The sequence below is a fragment of the Poecilia reticulata genome, chromosome 15 (assembly GCF_904066995.2).
Source record: "Poecilia reticulata chromosome 15, P_reticulata-male-v2, whole genome shotgun sequence".
In the NCBI taxonomy this organism is placed as follows: Eukaryota; Metazoa; Chordata; class Actinopteri; order Cyprinodontiformes; family Poeciliidae; genus Poecilia; species Poecilia reticulata.
This window is the reverse complement of record NC_088844.1, coordinates 2,921,259-2,939,036: the sequence shown is the minus strand read 5'-3', so window position 1 is coordinate 2,939,036 and position 17,778 is coordinate 2,921,259. Positions and strand designations below refer to the sequence as shown.

Sequence of the window (17,778 nt, the reverse complement as noted above, 5' to 3'; positions counted from 1 at the left end):
CAGTCTTGATTGTGACAAGAGAAGAAGACATCAAATTGACAATATCCTACCGTATTTTGGAATAACAGTATGTTACTGCTGGAATTCCACCGTAAATTTACAGCCATTTCTAAGAGTGTAGAAGTGTCATTATTTAGAGAGCGACACTTCATGACAACAGTCGTAAACATTTATGAAGAGTCATGTATTTTAACATTTAAAAAATAAAGTTTTTATTATCATCATCAAAATATTATTACTGAATGAGTCACCTATGAAAACGCCTTTATAACAGAATGGGGTAAAATAACAGAATCAGACAAAAACTATAGAGTTTTTCATATTGAACATCCTTTGAAATGGACAATGTTATGGTGACTTTATAGTTTGTTCTTGATGTTATAGATGGAAGATCAGTAGAGGCATTTAGTTTACCATCATACAGTTAAAAGTCAAGCTAGAATGAGTAACCGTCTCCTTTTAGTTTTTATTATTTATGAGGTTTTTTTAGAGTTTTCACCCCAAACTACATGTATGACAACAACGTCCTTCCACAGTAAAAGCTGAAGGTTTGACCTGTCAAACACATTTGCTGTTCTGAAACAAGTAGAACGAAGGAAACGTTGAAACTTAGAGAGTCTCATCTTCTACCTGAGCAATAACAGCAGAACGAAGTCACTGTAGAGCAGCGGTGACTTCAGTTCTCAGACACTAACAATGTTAGAGATGATGCAACTCAAAGACGAATTATCTTCATTAATAAGCAGCAGAAAACTTCAAAATGAAGGCATATTACTGAACATATTTGGTTTTATTTGCATACTAAATATAAACGCATCTTAAATCATTTCAAGTCTTTATTTACATTTCTAATTCCTGCGGAGGAAACTTTCCTGCATGGATTAAAGAGGCTGGGAATGTTTTGAAGGTGTGTGTGGGGACTGCTTTCTGGCACGGATCAGCGCTCTGGTGGTGTGGGCGTGTTTGGGTTGTGACTGAGCTCGGAGCTCAGATCGCGCTCACATGTGACACTGTGTTCGCTGGATTCTGCTGCTGGAGGAACGCCAGGCGAGCCGTCCTCAAAACATGTTTTTAGGAGGAAGCAGCCGAGTCTGTTATGTTTCTGAACATGCAGAAGCGCTGATGCTCCAGACACATAAAGGCACGCGCATAAATCAGAGGTTATGATGCATGTTTCTAAAAGATGAGTTTATAGTTTATGCTGTTTGACTCTATCTTATTTTATGTTTTGGTAGTTGACCTTATTTATAATTACAGTGTTGAACTATCATTGTTTTATGCCTTTGCTCTTTTAGTTGTTTGAGTGTATTTGCATACCATCATATTTGGTTTTCATCTTGTTGCATTTCTCATTCTTATAAATCTGAGCTATTTCTTAAATCCACAATTCATTTACTAGCATCTTTTTAAACAAATTTTAGGAAATAAGGAAATTGTCTTCATGTGCAACAAAATAAATATATGTATTTTTTTCCTTAATGAGTATCAGACTAAATAAAAAATAAATCCTACATTCAATTTCCACAACAAAATGACACAAGTATCCAGAGTATTTATTATTTTTTCTCATCATTATTTTGGAAACTAAGAACTTTTTTTGTTAAGTTGTTTTCCACAAACAAATGACATCAAATGGGGTGTAAAGATTTATTAAAATAAACAAACAAACAAGCAAACAAAAAACCCCAAAATAAAATGTGCTTTTAAAATGAACACACAATCCCTATTGTAGATATATATTTTTTAATTTGTTGTTTTTTCAGAAAAGGCTCTGCAACAACTCCGGCTCTAAACACATTTAATTATTATTTTTTTACTTAATGAAAGTGGAACATCATTGACTTTGGGACACATTTTACTCTGTTATTAATCTGACTCTAATAGATAAACAGCATGAAGTTTTCCAGGTAACCACCTCCTTCATTTCCCCTGCAGAAACAAAGGCCAGATCAGATTACCCAGGAACATGTTTACCCCAGAGGTCTGGACTTTGGTATCTAATGCCTTCTCTGCTCATATTTCCAGAATTTCATTTTATTCATCTCCCAGGTTGAAGCCTCGACAGTTCCGTTTCCTCTTTGATTAATAAAGCTGGAGGAATTGATATTTTGTTTGCAGACACAACATTTCGACCCAGCCACTCACTTTAAATATTACTTCTTTACAGTGTTTGCATTTGAATACATTAACATGACCGGCTCACCTTTGTGGAAATTTTAATTAAAAGAATGAAATGTGTGGAGTGTGGAGTTTGGCTTTCAGCATCTTTGGAGGTGGACAGATTACCAGACATTTTTTGAACCCATAATGTTATGACACCATCTAACTGCTGACAGACAAGTCACACTTTCTGACGGCTGTTGTCAGTTTATTCCAGACATTCTTAGTTGGGTTAATGTCTGAACTTCATGCTCTCTGAACTGAACTGTTTGTTCACAATGTGAGCCTAACAAATCCTGGCTGTCAATGCGTTTCAAGTATCACAGGACGAAAAATGGGATTTTCGTCAGCTATTGACACCTTGTTCTGCCGTGCGCATGGAGATTGAGGGCTTTCGGCAAGAGGTTTTAGTCAGAGTCAAACACTGCCAAAAATGGTCAAAAACGCTGTGTGTCCGTGTTCCCCTATCACCCCCCTCCCCTTGTGCCTAGCAGAGGTTTTCGTATTTAAATGAAGTTGCTGAGTGCCATGCAAATGCAAATCAACTGTTGAGCACCGCCTTTTGACTCTTATTCATTTTGTAGCTAACCCTTTTTACCTTCTGTTCACCATAAAGAAGTATGTTTGGAGAAAGAATATTAAAACAATCTATCTTATCCATTAAAATATATATTACATGTGTGTTAGGAGCACTGAAAAACTTAGTTTTGGTTGAATTGATGATATAAAAGAAGAATATGCATGATTACATACAATAGACTTTTGTGAAACGTGATCTTACTTTGACATTCCTCCTATCTGAAGATGTATCTTGTGATGGGAGGAATTGCACAACTTAATCAAAAATAATAATAAAAAATATGTTCCAGAGTGGTTCATTGTACATAAAGTATTTTTGTGAATAATATTCAAACTAAAGTTAATGTTCACTGATTGCTTTAAAGACCCAGAGTCATGCTATATTGGAGTGGTAGTGGTCATTCCACATCACAATACAGGACTTAAGAAACTACAGATTTTTCAGTATTCAGTTGCTTAACTCTCAAGTTTAAATTGAAGAACAAAATGGTTGAAAGTATGTGATACCTTCTGATAGAGTATAAACATTTGTATTCTTTTTTGTATGGCTGGCATTAGAAAATGCCAGCCATACATTTTCTTCCGCTTATCTGGGGTCGGGTCGTGGGGGCAGCAGCTTCAGAAGGGAGGCCCAGACTTCCCTCCCCAGCCACTTCTTCCAGCTCCTTCGGAGGAATCCCAAGGCGTTCCCAGGCCAGCCGAGAGACATAGTCCCTCCAGCGTGTCCTGGGTCTTCCCCGAGGCCTCCTCCCGGTGGAACGTGCCCGGAACACCTCACCAGGGAGGCGTCCAGGAGGCATCCTGACCAGATGGCCGAGCCTCAACTGGCTCCTCTCGAAGTGAAGGAGCAGCGGCTCAACTCTGAGTCCCTCCCGGATGACCAAGCTTCTCACCCTATCTCTAAGGGAGAGCCCAGCCACCCTGCGGAGGAAACCCATTTCGGCAGCTTGTATCCGTGATCTCGTTCTTTCGTTCATGACCCAAAGCTCATGACCATAGATGAGGGTGGGAACGTAGATCGATCGGTAAATCGAGAGTTTCGCTTTTTGGCTCAGCTCTCTCTTCACCACGACGGACCGGTACAGCGCCCGCTTCACGGCAGAGCCCGACTTACTGCCGGCAATGCGGACCACACTCTGACACCGGTCATACAGAGACCTGACAGCCCAAAGGGCCCGGTACCACATACTCCTGGAGGACCCCCCCACAGGGCTCCCCGAGGGACACGGTCGAATGCCTTCTCCAAGTCCACAAAACACATATAGACCAGTTGGGCGAACTCCCATGCACCCTCCAGGACCTTGCTGAGGGTGTAGAGCTGGTCCAGTGTTCCACGACAGGAGCGAAAAACCACACTGAACTTCCTGAATCCGAGGTTCGACTATCCGACTGACCCTCCTCTCCAGAACCCCTGAATAGACCTTACCAGGGAGGCTTAAGAGTGTGACGCCTCTGTAATTGGAGCACACCCTCCAGTCCCGCTTTTTGAACAGCACCACCTCAGTCTGCCAATCCAGAGGAACTGCCCCCGATGTCCATGCAATATTGCAGAGCCGCGTGAGCCAACACAACCCTACAACATCCAGAGCCTTAAGGAACACCAGGCGGATCTCATCCACTCCCGGGGCCCTGCCACCGAGGAGCTTTTTAACCTGGCGTCCTCGTCCCCAGAGATTAGAAAGCCTCACCCAGAGTCCTCGGGCTCAGCTTCCTAAGTGGAAGCATGTTGGTGGGATTGAGGAGGTCTTCGAAGTATTCCGCCCACCGGCTCACAACATTCCGAGTTGAGGTCAGCAGCACACCATCCCCACTATAAACAGTGTTGGTGCTGCCCCCCACCCCCCAATCTGAACTCGAGTGGTGTTCTGTTGTTGGACTTCTGTGCTCGTCACGGATTGTCCATAACGAACACCATGTTCAGGCATAAGGGTGTCCATATGTGTTGTTAGGCCCGTAAGCACAAACAATAGTCAGAACCCGTCCCCCCACCCGTAGGCGAAGGGAGGCTACCCTCTCGTTCACCAGGGTAAACCACAACGTACAGCGCTGAGATGGGGAGCAACAAGTATGCCCACTCCTGCCTGACGCCTCTCACAGTGGGCAACTCCAGAGTGGAAGTACGTCCAGCCCCTCTCAAGGAGACTGGTTCCAGAACCAGAGCCATGTGTCGAGGCGAGACCAACTATTTCTAGCCGGAAACTCTCAGCCTCGCACACTAGCTCCGGTTCCTTCCCCACCAGAGAGGTGACATTCCATGTCCCAAGAGCCAGCTTCTGCAGCCGAGGGTCAGACCGCCAGGGTCCCCTCCCTTGGCATTAGAAACATTAGAAAATGTTGATGCAAAAATCCAAAATAACCAACTCCAACCAAATAATAACCAAATTGTTTTTACGCTATCTTGAGGTGATTTTTGGCTTTTCCATAAAAGAGCTAATGCTCAAAACTGGTCCATCCACTGGTGGCTCTGTCTTACTAGGAGCGTGAAACTTGGAAAATGTTCAAAGTCCAATCTTCCAGCGCAGAGGGGAGGCTGCACAGCAACCCCCACTTCCTGTTTATTACAGCTGTGAAATCGACATTCAAAGGAATCACCCTTTGTGTAGCCTGGCAGGTTTTGCTCCGAACCATTACATTATTACAACATTTTAAAAGTTCAAACATCCATCTGTCTGCAATTAATCTATATGATATGCTTTGACTTGGTGATAGACGTTTCAATAACATTTTAATTTATTGAATGGGTCTGTAAAAGAAACTTTGTTTTGTGTTGCTTTTGATTGTTTTGCATGTATGTGTTTTTTATTTAATCACATAAGTCACAATGAACTGGAAATATACAGAAATCATTTGACGTTTCTCTCAATAGAAAATTTAGAAATTTGAAGCAAGCAGCTAAGAGGTTATGAGATTAATCTCCTTAAATGTGCAAATTTGGATTATTTTAAAACAATTCATGGCGCCCGAGTTCCTTCTTTGTTTTCAAGACCCTGATAGTGAGAATGTAAAACTCTGATGGCTTCGCCTCCTGAAGAGCGCCTCGCTATTATTGCTGGTTTTGGTTCTGACCCGTCTGTGTCCTGCTGTGACATGTCAAAATGTTAGCAGTAAATTAAGGGAACTCCAGCTGCTTAACAGCCTAAATACAACCCAGTTAGACAAAACATGTTGTTTTTTTTAAGTAGTCTGTTTTCCAAATTTCAACAATCACAAGCCTTTTACTTCTGTTTTTTGGCTCCACCTCCTCATAAATACGTTGAATAAATGTTCACCTAACCTTTTCCACCCGCTGCTTGGTGCTGAGTACATATCAAACTTTTTTTTTATAGAAAGCTACATAGAAAGGGCACTGATTAAAGCCGCGAAAATGCAGGGAAACCATAAATGTCAGCCTGATGAAATAATGGAGTGAATGCAGTCAGAGCTGCACGGTCAGGTGATTAGCTTGAGGAGATTTATTATTACAAGCAGTCTCTTACATTAAATATATGGCGATATAAAAGAACATTAACTCAGAGTTGTAAAGAAAAAGGGGTTTTTCTTCACAACGAAGCAACATTTTTACATAAGTTGCATAAAATATTCAAAAAGCAGGCCAACATCTGCTGTGGTGGGAGACGGTTGTGCACCAGAAGAACAACAAATGGATTAAAGTGTAAACAAAAGAAGTAATGGATGTTGCTCACCAGTCTCCGGTCCGCCTCGCGTCACGCTGATGAACTCTCCTCAGCGCTCTCTCCTCTCGTTTCTCCTCCCTGCGCCTCCTCTGCCTCCTGCAGGCCAGCGCTCTGTAAAACTCCCTCTGCTTCAGCTCCTTCAGGCGCTGTGGAACAAGCACATGTCTTACTGTTTGCTCTAAGACAAATCCTACACACAGTTTGCTAACAAAAAGAAGTTGTGAGGCTAAAATATATATATAAAAAAGTCTGTAATTAAACTAAAGCAAGAACATTTACCTTTTTCAATCCATTGCAGACATCACTGTCTTTCTATTTATGTGTGTTACCAGTATCTTTATTTTTGCTACTTACACACAAGTCTTTATGTTAGTTATTACCACTATCACTGACCAGAACCACTCAGCCTCACACAGAACACACTTTACAGAGTATTAGTACTAGGGTCGCCACCCGTCCCTTAAAATACGGAATCGTCCCGTATTTGGCTGTTAAATGTTGCATTTAATGAACCGATATGGGACGCAATTTGTTCCGTATTCTATAAATGTCTGATAGACAAACCTATCACACACATATCAACACTAATTATAACAATGATGGCCAAAATAAAACAGGAAATATTAAGGTCAGCTAAATTGTTGTGGCGGGATGCAAAAAGGACATCAGAACGCTACGGACAGACGCTGTTGTGGTTGCATAGAGACGGGCACTATGCAGCCGCGGTGAGCTGCCATCAACCCACGTCTTTTTAAAATGCCCTCAGCTCGATACGCCACTGTCATTAGAAGTAAAACCTCTCGTAAAGATATAGACGTGAGAGGGAAGACGCAAATCCCAGGCTGAACATGTAGGTGAGGATAAATAGAGGCATTTTAAAAAAAAGTGTGTCCGTCGTGGCGCAGTTTGCTGCTGTACGACAGACAGAATAGATCAGGAGAGGAACTGCAGACCCATCAGAACCTAAAGAACCAGACATCAGCATCTCTTCATGCCTCAATCATCTCCTGAGGCTGATATGGTAGAGCAGTGGTCCCCAAACTACGGCCCGCGGGCCAGATCCGGCCTGCCTCCACATTTGGTCCGGCCCCCTGAACAATACCAGAGAGCATTTAGATTTTTATTTCATAGACCGTATTTTCCGGACTGTAAGCTGCTACTTTTTTCCTAAGCTTTGAACCATGTGGCTTATAGCCCAGTGCGGCTTATATGTGTATTTTTCTTCAACCACCAGGGGGCTCTTTAGCAGGAAGTGAATCATTGGAAGTCAAAATTGGAAATAAAAGAAGAACGCACCCATTAAAACGGAATTAGGTTTTAATAGGGAATTGAAATTTGAGAATGTTGTTGATCAGTTAAATAGCATTGAGGGGGAAAAAGAAGATTTTTAGTTCTTTTAAAATAATACTGGGATCATTAGGAGAATTTGAGGCACAGATATTAGGATACAATAGATGGCAGTAGTGAAACAATAATGAATGCAAGCTGCATTGAAATCTAAAGAAGAAGGACGCGCCTATTTTCATTTAGCACATGCTAATAGCAACACGAAGGATCAGCACTTTTACTGTTACAGTTACCGTTCAGAAACTACCGTAATCAATTCAGTTAAATCTAAACTTGGCAACTTTTTCTTTTTCAACCGTAATAAATGTGATATTCAATTGACCTGTTATGACTCAGATTTTGGGTGTCCGCCCCCCTCTGCTGCTGCTGCATCGTTGTGGAAAACCTGGAGCGGCAGAGATATCTGAGGCTTATAGTCCGGAAAATACAATATTTATTTCATAAATAGTGTTATTTTCTGGATTTATTCTGTGAAGAACCCAGAGAGGGTTATTTGATTGTGCTTTCTGGAAAACAACACATTTTTACATTTAGGCTCTCCTGCAATTGTCACACTTTTTCTGTTACAAACTGACTCCGGCCCCCAGCAGAGAAGGGAAAAGTTATGTGGCCCTCACAGGAAAAAGTTTGGGGACCCCTGTGGTAGAGAATTTTATTTATTGACTAAGTTTATTATTGTGCTTTTAGTTGACTGTTATGAGTTGATTATTTGCTTATTTAATGAATCGTCGTAGCAGCCAAAATAATACAAATGGTCATTTAGAGAACAAATGACAAAGATTAACAGTAAATACATAAATATTTCCTACTTTTAAAAGGTTTGTTAGGGCTTTCTGTTTGTTTTATTAAGAAATGTTAACATCTTTTATTAATTCAGTGTTCAGTGGTTATTTAATGTATTATTAATGTCAGACACAGACCTGCAGCCCAGGGGCGGATCTAGATGGGGGCCAACGGGGTACAGAAGAAATTATGCAAAATAAATGTCTTTTAATAAAATACATTTATTTTGCATAATTTCTTCTGCGCAGTGGTGAAATGTTTTAACCTTCACAATTTTACTTACCATTGAATTAAAAATTATGGTGCCACACTTCTAGCTGCTGTATTGAGATAGCAATAAAATATTGCTGTTTTTTTTGTTTTTTTTAAAGTGTCCCCATGAAAAGCACTGATTACCCTGGCCCTAGTGTTAAATTTGATCAAGAACCAGCCTCCAAACCCAACTCCTTATTTGTATAAATATTTTGGTAATACGCTTTACAATACCATATTTTTCACATAACTTATGCTTTTCGAGCCCTGTTTGTGGACACATTTTGATTATTAAATCAGGTGTTATGATCAGTTACTCAGTACTTGAGCAGTTTACCAAATTCATTTTACACTTGCTTAATTAAACTTGTTTAAGATATGCTCTGATTGGAGTACAATTTTGGAGTGCTCTGTGCATGAACGATCTATGGGTTACTTTTTAAAAACAAAAATATTGCCATAAAATATTATTCATCACTGCAGTGGCCATCCCACCCTTTGAGAGTAGCATGACACGTGTCGTGGGGGGCGTCTCTTATTTTTATTTCTGAAAGGTGGCAATCCTAATTAGTACTGCGTTAATGCAGCATATTTACCATTATCATGTCAGAGTTGGCCATGGATGCACAAATTACCCATGGTGACTTCATGGTACTCTGTTTCATCAGATGGGATCAGGGATATTGGTGTTCATGAGCTGAAACACACAGCACACTGTGTGTGTTAACTAATTAATTAATTAGCACCGAAACTAATTAGCCAGATAACCAGCTATCAATCTAGCTAGCTTCCCAGGTAGCTAGCCAGTTATTTAGATAGCTACCCAGATAGCTAGCTGGTTACCTAGCTAACTACCGTCAGAGAGAAAATGTTATTTTCTAGCTGCTGTGCAAGGAAAAGGTTTTGGCATACTACCAAGATTTTTTTATTATTATTATTACTTATTCATGATTAGAAAAGCCATGAATAGTGTACAAAACTAGTCAGGCAAGAAAATTTGACAATATTACAGTTTTCAGAAAAGATTAAGTTTTTGTAAACAAATATTTAAAAAGTCACACAAAACAAATATGGCATAGCATAAGTATCATATTTAAAACAGTAAGAACTAAGCAATGTGTTGATAAATCATGACAGTTTTCTTATTTGTATTAGACATTTTTATGTAATTTGAGATATTCAACAAAGTAGTTCAGATAGATCAAACTTTTGCTTTTTTACATTTTTGAATTGAAGTTTGAATGTCATTTTAGTCACTCAGATTTAAGTTAATATATTTTCATTTGATATTTTCAATTGTTTTGAGGCACATAAGTTTTTTTTTTGTTTTTTTTAGAAAAATAAATACCAGGCATAGGTTCTATAGGTTTTGTTGAGAAACAACCTATAGAAAGCTTGTACTTTATGCAAGTTTAACCCTCCCCCCCTTATTTCACATAGAACAAAATAATGATGACATATTTACAGATAAAGCTGTGTTTTTAGATGCTTAAGATTTTATGCACACCATTAAAATTATTAGTAAATTATTAAGTGCAGTCGAGCCCCATCTGACAGACACACAACCAGCTGCCACTGGTGCTCACTAAGTCAGCAGAGTCAGCTTTAGCACAGTCCAGATCAGCTTAATTCACTTACTGAGCTCCGTCTGCAAACCCACAACTACTTACACACTGTGTGTGTGTGTGTGTGTGTGTGTGTGTGTGCGTGTGTGTGTGTGTGTGTGTGTGTGCGTGCGTGCGCGCGCGTGCGTGTGTGTGTGTGTGTGTGTGTGTGTGTGTGTGTGTGTGTGTGTGTGTGTGTGTCTGTGTGTCACAGATAACAGGGATGAGTTCACATCACACACAGACAGACAAATAGACAGCAAGGCAGGCAGTGGGAATGGCAAATGGACGAGCGAACAAAAATAGACAGACAGATGCAAGCAGGCAGGCTGGAAGACAGCTGCACTGGGGTTTGTTAACGCTTGCTGCTGCATGTAGCCTCTGCATTTCATGGATGGTTTGGTTGTTGTGTTGGGGAGGAGGAGATGACAGCAGGGCTCACAGCAGGCTGTAATCAGAAGCTCCAAATATCTCAAAGTACAATCTTAGAGATGTGAACAAATCATCACAAATCAAACTTTTAGGAACTTTACATCATCACATGTTCAGGTTTCTTCACTAGCAGGAAGTAAATTCATACTGATTCTGGACTTTGTTCAAATGTTAATACTGAAGTAGGGTTGGACGGAGTATTCATTAGTTGTGAGCGTCCTAAATGTGGGGCCTGCTCTGACAAATGGCTAGTCAGAGCAGACCTGGTTCCAAAGCAGACTCTTAAAATAAGTCCAATGATTCAAGTCAATAAGGTTAGTCTGTTGCTCATCTGAGTTATTCCAGATGCACAGTTATCCACCTGTTAGCTGGTTTTCCTGTAAGTTAGTTGTTTCTCCACCATTTGCACATTGAGCAGCATACAAGCACTAATTTCATTCATTCATTTGTTGTTTTGGTTGTTTTGTTTATTTTGGATATTTAGAAAGTCTTCCATTCCAGTGTTAAATGTTCACTAGAATTTAAAGTTTACTGATCTTTGAGACTGTGTTCCTGTATTATTATGCCATTACAATTATGATACTTGAAAATTCTCTCAAGGCAACAATATTACGGTTTGTTGCAATAATTTCAGGAACAATTTATCATCCAGCAAAATTTGTTATGGTAACAGATCAATTCAACCAGTGATGGTGAAACCTGAAGGTTTGACAGAAATCCAGTGAACTCAGCCTCCCAAAAATGTTCTAGTCAGAATGTATCATGTTAAAAGCAGAATAATTACATTTACAGAATTGTCCAGGACCAGATTAGCTTGGATAACATTTTCCCTGAAAAATATTTTGATTTGTTTAAAATGCAGAAAGAATCAAGTGAATCAATATTTCAGTTCTTTTTTGTACTCTGGTTATATCCGTCAATAGACTGACTAATTACAGATTAATTGATATAATCTGATGATCTTTAAGAGGGAAGATACTTTTGTTACAACACTGTAGATGCTTACGCTCATGAACCTTACATTCATTGTTCTTTGTGAGTCCGTTTGCTCATCTGATGGAGGTGAAACACTCCAAGTTGAGCTTCTTTTGTTTATTGACTTTGGCCCTTTGGCGTCTCCACCAGCTAAGTTTATTAAAAGAAAAAGAAACTTAATAAGTACAGCCTTGGATTAGGGAAAGTTGCTGAGCAGAGGCACACAGAGAGCCCTTGGACCGGCTCATCTTATTATAGACAAATAAGCAAATAAGCAGAAGGAACGTGCAAAAAATCTCATCGCTAATGAAGCGAAATCCTAATAAGTATCTGCAGAACAGTGAGCTGATTTCACATTTTAATAATGCATTTGTTCATTAATTCATACACAACACAGCTGTGCAGTAAATTCCACACAAATGCTACAGTAAGCCTACAGTGTAATTAACAAAGCAATTTAATTTGCTGCTTAAGGGGGGAGGGGGTCTTTAAAGAGCCTGTGCCCAAGGGCTCATCGTCTCATAATCAGCTCGTGTGCTGTATGGTTTCTTGTTTGATTGATGAATATCTAAAGTGTTTTCTAAGCCCAGGCTGCTGACACCGTGTAAAATATGAAAAGGAACAGATTTCTGCTGTTCTTTCCGTTTAACCCTGTCAACAAGGTGACCAGGGCTGTTAAGCTCAGGATAGAAGTGTTGCTTTATCTGACATTTTAAGCAGGGATAAAGTGAGAAGGTCAGATTTATTTGCCAGTTTAGTGTAAACACTGGCACGCACACGCACACACACACACACACACACACACACACGCACACACACACGAGCATACATGTGACACATGGAAACAGACACCAACAAGCCGCTCACACCCAAAACAGCAGATGTTTAATTTTTCCTTTCATCACTCCAAGGTTTTATATACTAACTGAAAACATGTCAGTGTAACCAACTGTTCCTCACATTGCTGAGACAACATGCGACTGAGTTTACTCATTACCAGTGGAAGTTTCTTGTTCATTTAACTTTTTTAAAATTGAAATAAACTGAATATATATGTCCTGTCGTCATGCATCAGTTAGCATATCTGGTAACACTTTATTTGAAGGGGGGTGAATAAGACTGACATGACACCATCATAAACATGACACAACACCTGTCATGAACATGAATAAGTCTTCATGAATATTTATGACTGTTGTCATAAAGTAGCAGGCCGCACAGTATGCAGTTGGTAGAGCTGTTGCCTTGCAGCAAGAAGGTTCTGGGTTCGATTCCCGGCCCCGGTCTTTCTGCATGGAGTCTCCATGTTCTCCCTGTGCATGGTGGGTTTTCTCTGGGTACTCCGGTTTCCTCCCACAGTCCAAAAACATGACTGTCAGGTTAATTGGCCTCTCCAAATTGTCCCCAGGTGTGAGTGTGTGTGTGCATGGTTGTTTGTCCTGTGTGTCTCTGTGTTGCCCTGCGACAGACTGGCGACCTGTCCAGGGTGACCCCGCCTCTCGCCCGGAACGTTAGCTGGAAATAGACACCAGCAACCCTCCCCTCATATAATGCAAACAAAATATTTTGAGAAAATCAAGAAATGTAAATATCCATATGTCTTGGTAATGTAACATGCAAATATATTTTAAAAATCATGTTTTGAAAAATGTTATGTTATGGGTGCAGAGGTCAGCCAAATGAGCATGTCCCCACTGACCAATGTTCATTTTTCAATGACTATAAAACAAATAAAAATAGCCTGTAACTACAAGTTATTTGTACCGTTATAATCATTTTTAGGTCTACTTTAACCTAAATAAAATATGAGAATAATATATTATATTATATTATATTATATTATATTATATTATATTATATTATATTATATTATATTATATTATATATATAATATAAAAGTGCTATTTTATATTATATATAAAATAGCACTTTTTAATCCTGTCCCTCAAGTTTTGTTCAACCCCGTAACAGCATACTAATTCCTCCTTTTTTATAAATAATGGTTAGTCCAATTTCCTCTGTACCCTGGAAGTGACATCACTTAAGTCTCATCCTGCTCACACTGCAAAGAGATTTAAGTGTTATTAAAGTTTCTTTGGGTTATTTTTTACCCAAATATCGCCATCGTCAAGCTCAACCTTTCAACCCTGTTATGCATGTAAATGATATTTATTGTTGTTTGGGAAAAAGTAAAGAATGGTCTTTGAAACACATGTTCATTTCTTGTTTTCATCATATCATATGTTGCTCCATACCCTAGCTGATGTGGACTTATGGCAACTTTTAATGAAAATCTTCAACCTTGTTACAAAAACAGTGGTTTTGTTACAGGGTTGAACGTTGGACTGTTGTAAAGCCAGGCAGAGTGTTCAACCCCGTTACAGTCTGGTCAACCTTTACAATGGGTTCAACCCCTTAACTCAATACATTGTAATGATTTTTATTTATAATAACAGCAAATATTAGGCTAATATTTATTGGATTGTATGCAAAGTTCAAAGAATGATTCAAAAACATTAAAAAGCCTGATTTAATTTTTATTTTTTACATCAAGTTGCCATATTCTACTTACCAGTCTAATTATTATGATTCAGAAACAAATAAAATACACTTACAATTACTTATTTTGATCAAGGGACAGGTGATCTCAAAGGAACTGGAAGAATTAGTTTAATTGTGTTATGTAGTTATACTGATAGAGGAATGAAATTGTCCCGTTACGGCAGTGGTCCTCAAAGTCGGTCCTCAAAGGGCCGACTTTGGGGACCACTGCGTTACGGGGTTGAATTTAAAGCAACCTAAGCAGCAAATAAATTTGTATTAATATTTGGGATTTCATGCATAAGGTGAGGAGACATATTTTCTTGGAGGTTCAAAGAGCCCTTCAATAGATGCAGTGTTCAAAAATACAATTTTCTGTGGTATATTTTTAAGTGACCATAGACCCCAAAAGCACCGAATTCAGAGAATCACCCTTCTACTTCCCCCTTGAGCTACTATATGGGTCTCCAAAATCCTAATCAAAAGCAACCAATCAGAGCCAGGAGGAGGATCTTAGTGCTGTCTATCAATCTCCTGTATGCTGCTCAATGTGCAAATGGTAGAGAAACAACTACCGTATTTTCCGGACTATAGAGCGTACCATACTATAAGCCGCACCTACAATTTTATTTTTAAAAACTGGAAACGTACATATATAAGCCACACAGGGACATAAGCCGCTGGTATCTACGCCACTCTCGGTTTTCCATAAGGACCCAGCAGAGGGCTGCGTCCTAATAAACCTCCTAGATTTATTAAGGACGCAGCCCTGCATCTCCAACGCCAAACCATGGTTTCGTTCACGCTGAGTTTACGTGCAGCGGCTCTATTTCCCTCCTGTAGTGCCAGATCGATAACCTTCAACTTAAAAGCTGCATCATATGAGTTTGAATAAATTTCTCTGTCGTGCCTGCTGCTAGCATGTGCTTGTTCTAAATGAGAATCAGCACTTTCTTCTTTGTTTTCTAATTTTGACTTCCAATGATTCACTTCCTGCTAAAGAGCCCCCTGGTGGTTGAAGAAAAATACACAGAAAAGCCGCACAGGGCTATAAGCCGAATGGTTCAAAGCTTAGGAAAAATGTAGCGGCTTATAGTCTGAAAAATACGGTAGATGTTACAGGAAAACAAGCTATCCACAGTCATGGTGCCCATGTTAGCTAGCACTAGCATTAGCATTCGTGGCAGGTTATGTCGTGGCGAATCAGCTCTAGCCTAGTAGAGAGCAAAGAGGGAGAGGATGAGCATGAGAGTGATTGACAGCGCTAAGACCCTCCTCCTGCCTCTGAGTGGTTGTTTCTGACTGAGTGGTGTATTTCTGCAGTTGGTACTGGGAGCACTGGGAGTTTGATTTTTTTTCCCACAGATTATTTCACTTATATTGTACAGTCACAAAATAACGATAATTTTAACAAATATGTATAAAAAAACATGTTTTTATAAAAGTTACCTACTGCAGCTTTAACAACAGAAATGATCATGTCAATAGGAGTTTTTATTTCCCAGTTTAATGAAAATAAACTGGCATTAAAAGGTTATTTTATTATCAACTCATTTGCATTTGGTGGGCTGTCATTAAGATAAGCTTTGTTGTTTCTGAGCATCTAATCTGACAAGTTGGAGCAGATTAAGTTTGAGGTTGATTATTTTAAAAATGTCCTTTAAAGAGGAACACAGAAGCTGGAGACTTAAGTGCTTTGATGGAACCAGCCCTGTACACACACACAGTATGCTTTTGTAAAATGATTAATTTATTATTGAACAACAACTCACTCTTTTCTCCCAACTGTTGCCATTGCCATGATGCTTGTATGGGGAAAAAATCTATTTCACAACAGTTCAAAAGGCTAACAAATAGATTCATAAACACAAAAACAAAGGATATTATATCATATCTATAATTTCTGTATATGTGCTATATAATTAAGCACATTATAAAGTTCCAGTTAGTTACAGATTTGCCCCATTGATTACCGTTTCATTTATTCTCAGTTTTAGTTTTCATAATTTCATTCTGTTTAGTTGCCTATAATAACCTTGGACAAGTTGTTTTGCAATTGAAAGGTTGTAGGTTTGCTTGCATCTTCCCCCTATTAAACTCTGTGAAGCCCCTGGGCACTTTTCTAGTGATCTGTGTATCAGTGTATGAAAGTGTGTGTCTCAGTTAGGCCTGTCACGATAACAAATTTTGCTGGACGATTAATTGTCTAAAAAATTATTGCGATAAACGATAATATTGTTTCAAGACCTTTTGACACTGATTTAATGGAAATGACTAATAATACATGCGATTTACTGACAGATACACTTTATTTTCAAAATAACACGAAACACTGGAACTGATAAACTAAATAAACAAAACAACCAAAAACAAAAATAAAATGTATTCTCAGTCTCCATTAACAAAAAACGTACTTGAATAAAAACTAAACAACATAAAGCCAAAGTTGAAATAAATACTGCATTCAACCAAAAGAGTACAGATTATGAAGTCTGTATACTATATTGGCCTTCAGTAATCACTAGATTTAAATAGAGAAAACGGGCACATCCGTCTACCTAATGCAATAGTTCACACTACATCATTTTTTACCCCTCATTTCCTCTTATGACAATCTTAGATCGTCGCTGGTGATTTCGTAACCGATCATTCTGCAGTGTGTGGTGTGTTACGGTGGATCGTCGATCTAAATCAGGGGTTTAACCAACTGGGAGCTTAACGCAGCCTGTTGAATGTGACAGGTAGCCAATCAGAAAGCCGGATTCTCCTCCGCGCTTTCTGAGGGGAAATTATGGAGGGGAATCCCAAACAGCTGAAACGGCGCAACCCGAAGTCCAGCGGACATTGGAGATGATTTGTGCTATCATTAATGTTTATCCAACATTTTGTGCAAAGAATATAGAAATGACAAGGAGAGGAGTTGGAGCCAAATTGCTACCTCAGTTAATAAACCCCTAAGTTTTCAGCTGTTCTTCGTTGTGACATAAATAGGTTATAGCGATTTTCATTCAGTCAGGACTTTACTGACTCTAGCCACATGCATTACAGGTAGATTCTAGTAAAGCATTGATTAATGCCTGATTTTAAAATTAGTTAACTGGACTTGTAGCCATTATTTTGTGCCCATGTGGCTGGACACCACACGGCACAACGAACCCCATCGAACCGTTATACCTAGGATTTCTGTCTGCTAAGGTGTGGTCTCTCAGGGTTTGGAAATGGGCCGACAACTCGTGTAGTGTGAGCTGGACATTAGACTAAGGAAATGAAGGGATTTGTCAGTGTAGAGCACCGGACCTGAGCCTTTTTTCATTCAGTGTCATCAACAGAAAGAAAAAAGGCTGGAAGGGACGATAAAGACGATCATTAAAATGAGGTCGATAGGTTTAATTTATCGTCCGATTAATTGATTCATCGTTTATCGCGACAGG

General features: G+C 39.4%; 1 protein-coding gene across 1 annotated transcript in view; it reads right to left on the bottom strand.

The window, feature by feature from the left end:
* LOC103476583 (uncharacterized) overlaps nucleotides 1–17,778 on the bottom strand; it is a 135,506-nt gene that overhangs the window by 24,676 nt on the left and 93,052 nt on the right. Inside the window, exon 3 of the mRNA XM_008429049.3 lies at nucleotides 6,423–6,559. Coding sequence (XP_008427271.2) covers nucleotides 6,423–6,559 — 137 coding nt within the window. The remainder of the gene's footprint in view (nucleotides 1–6,422; nucleotides 6,560–17,778) is intronic.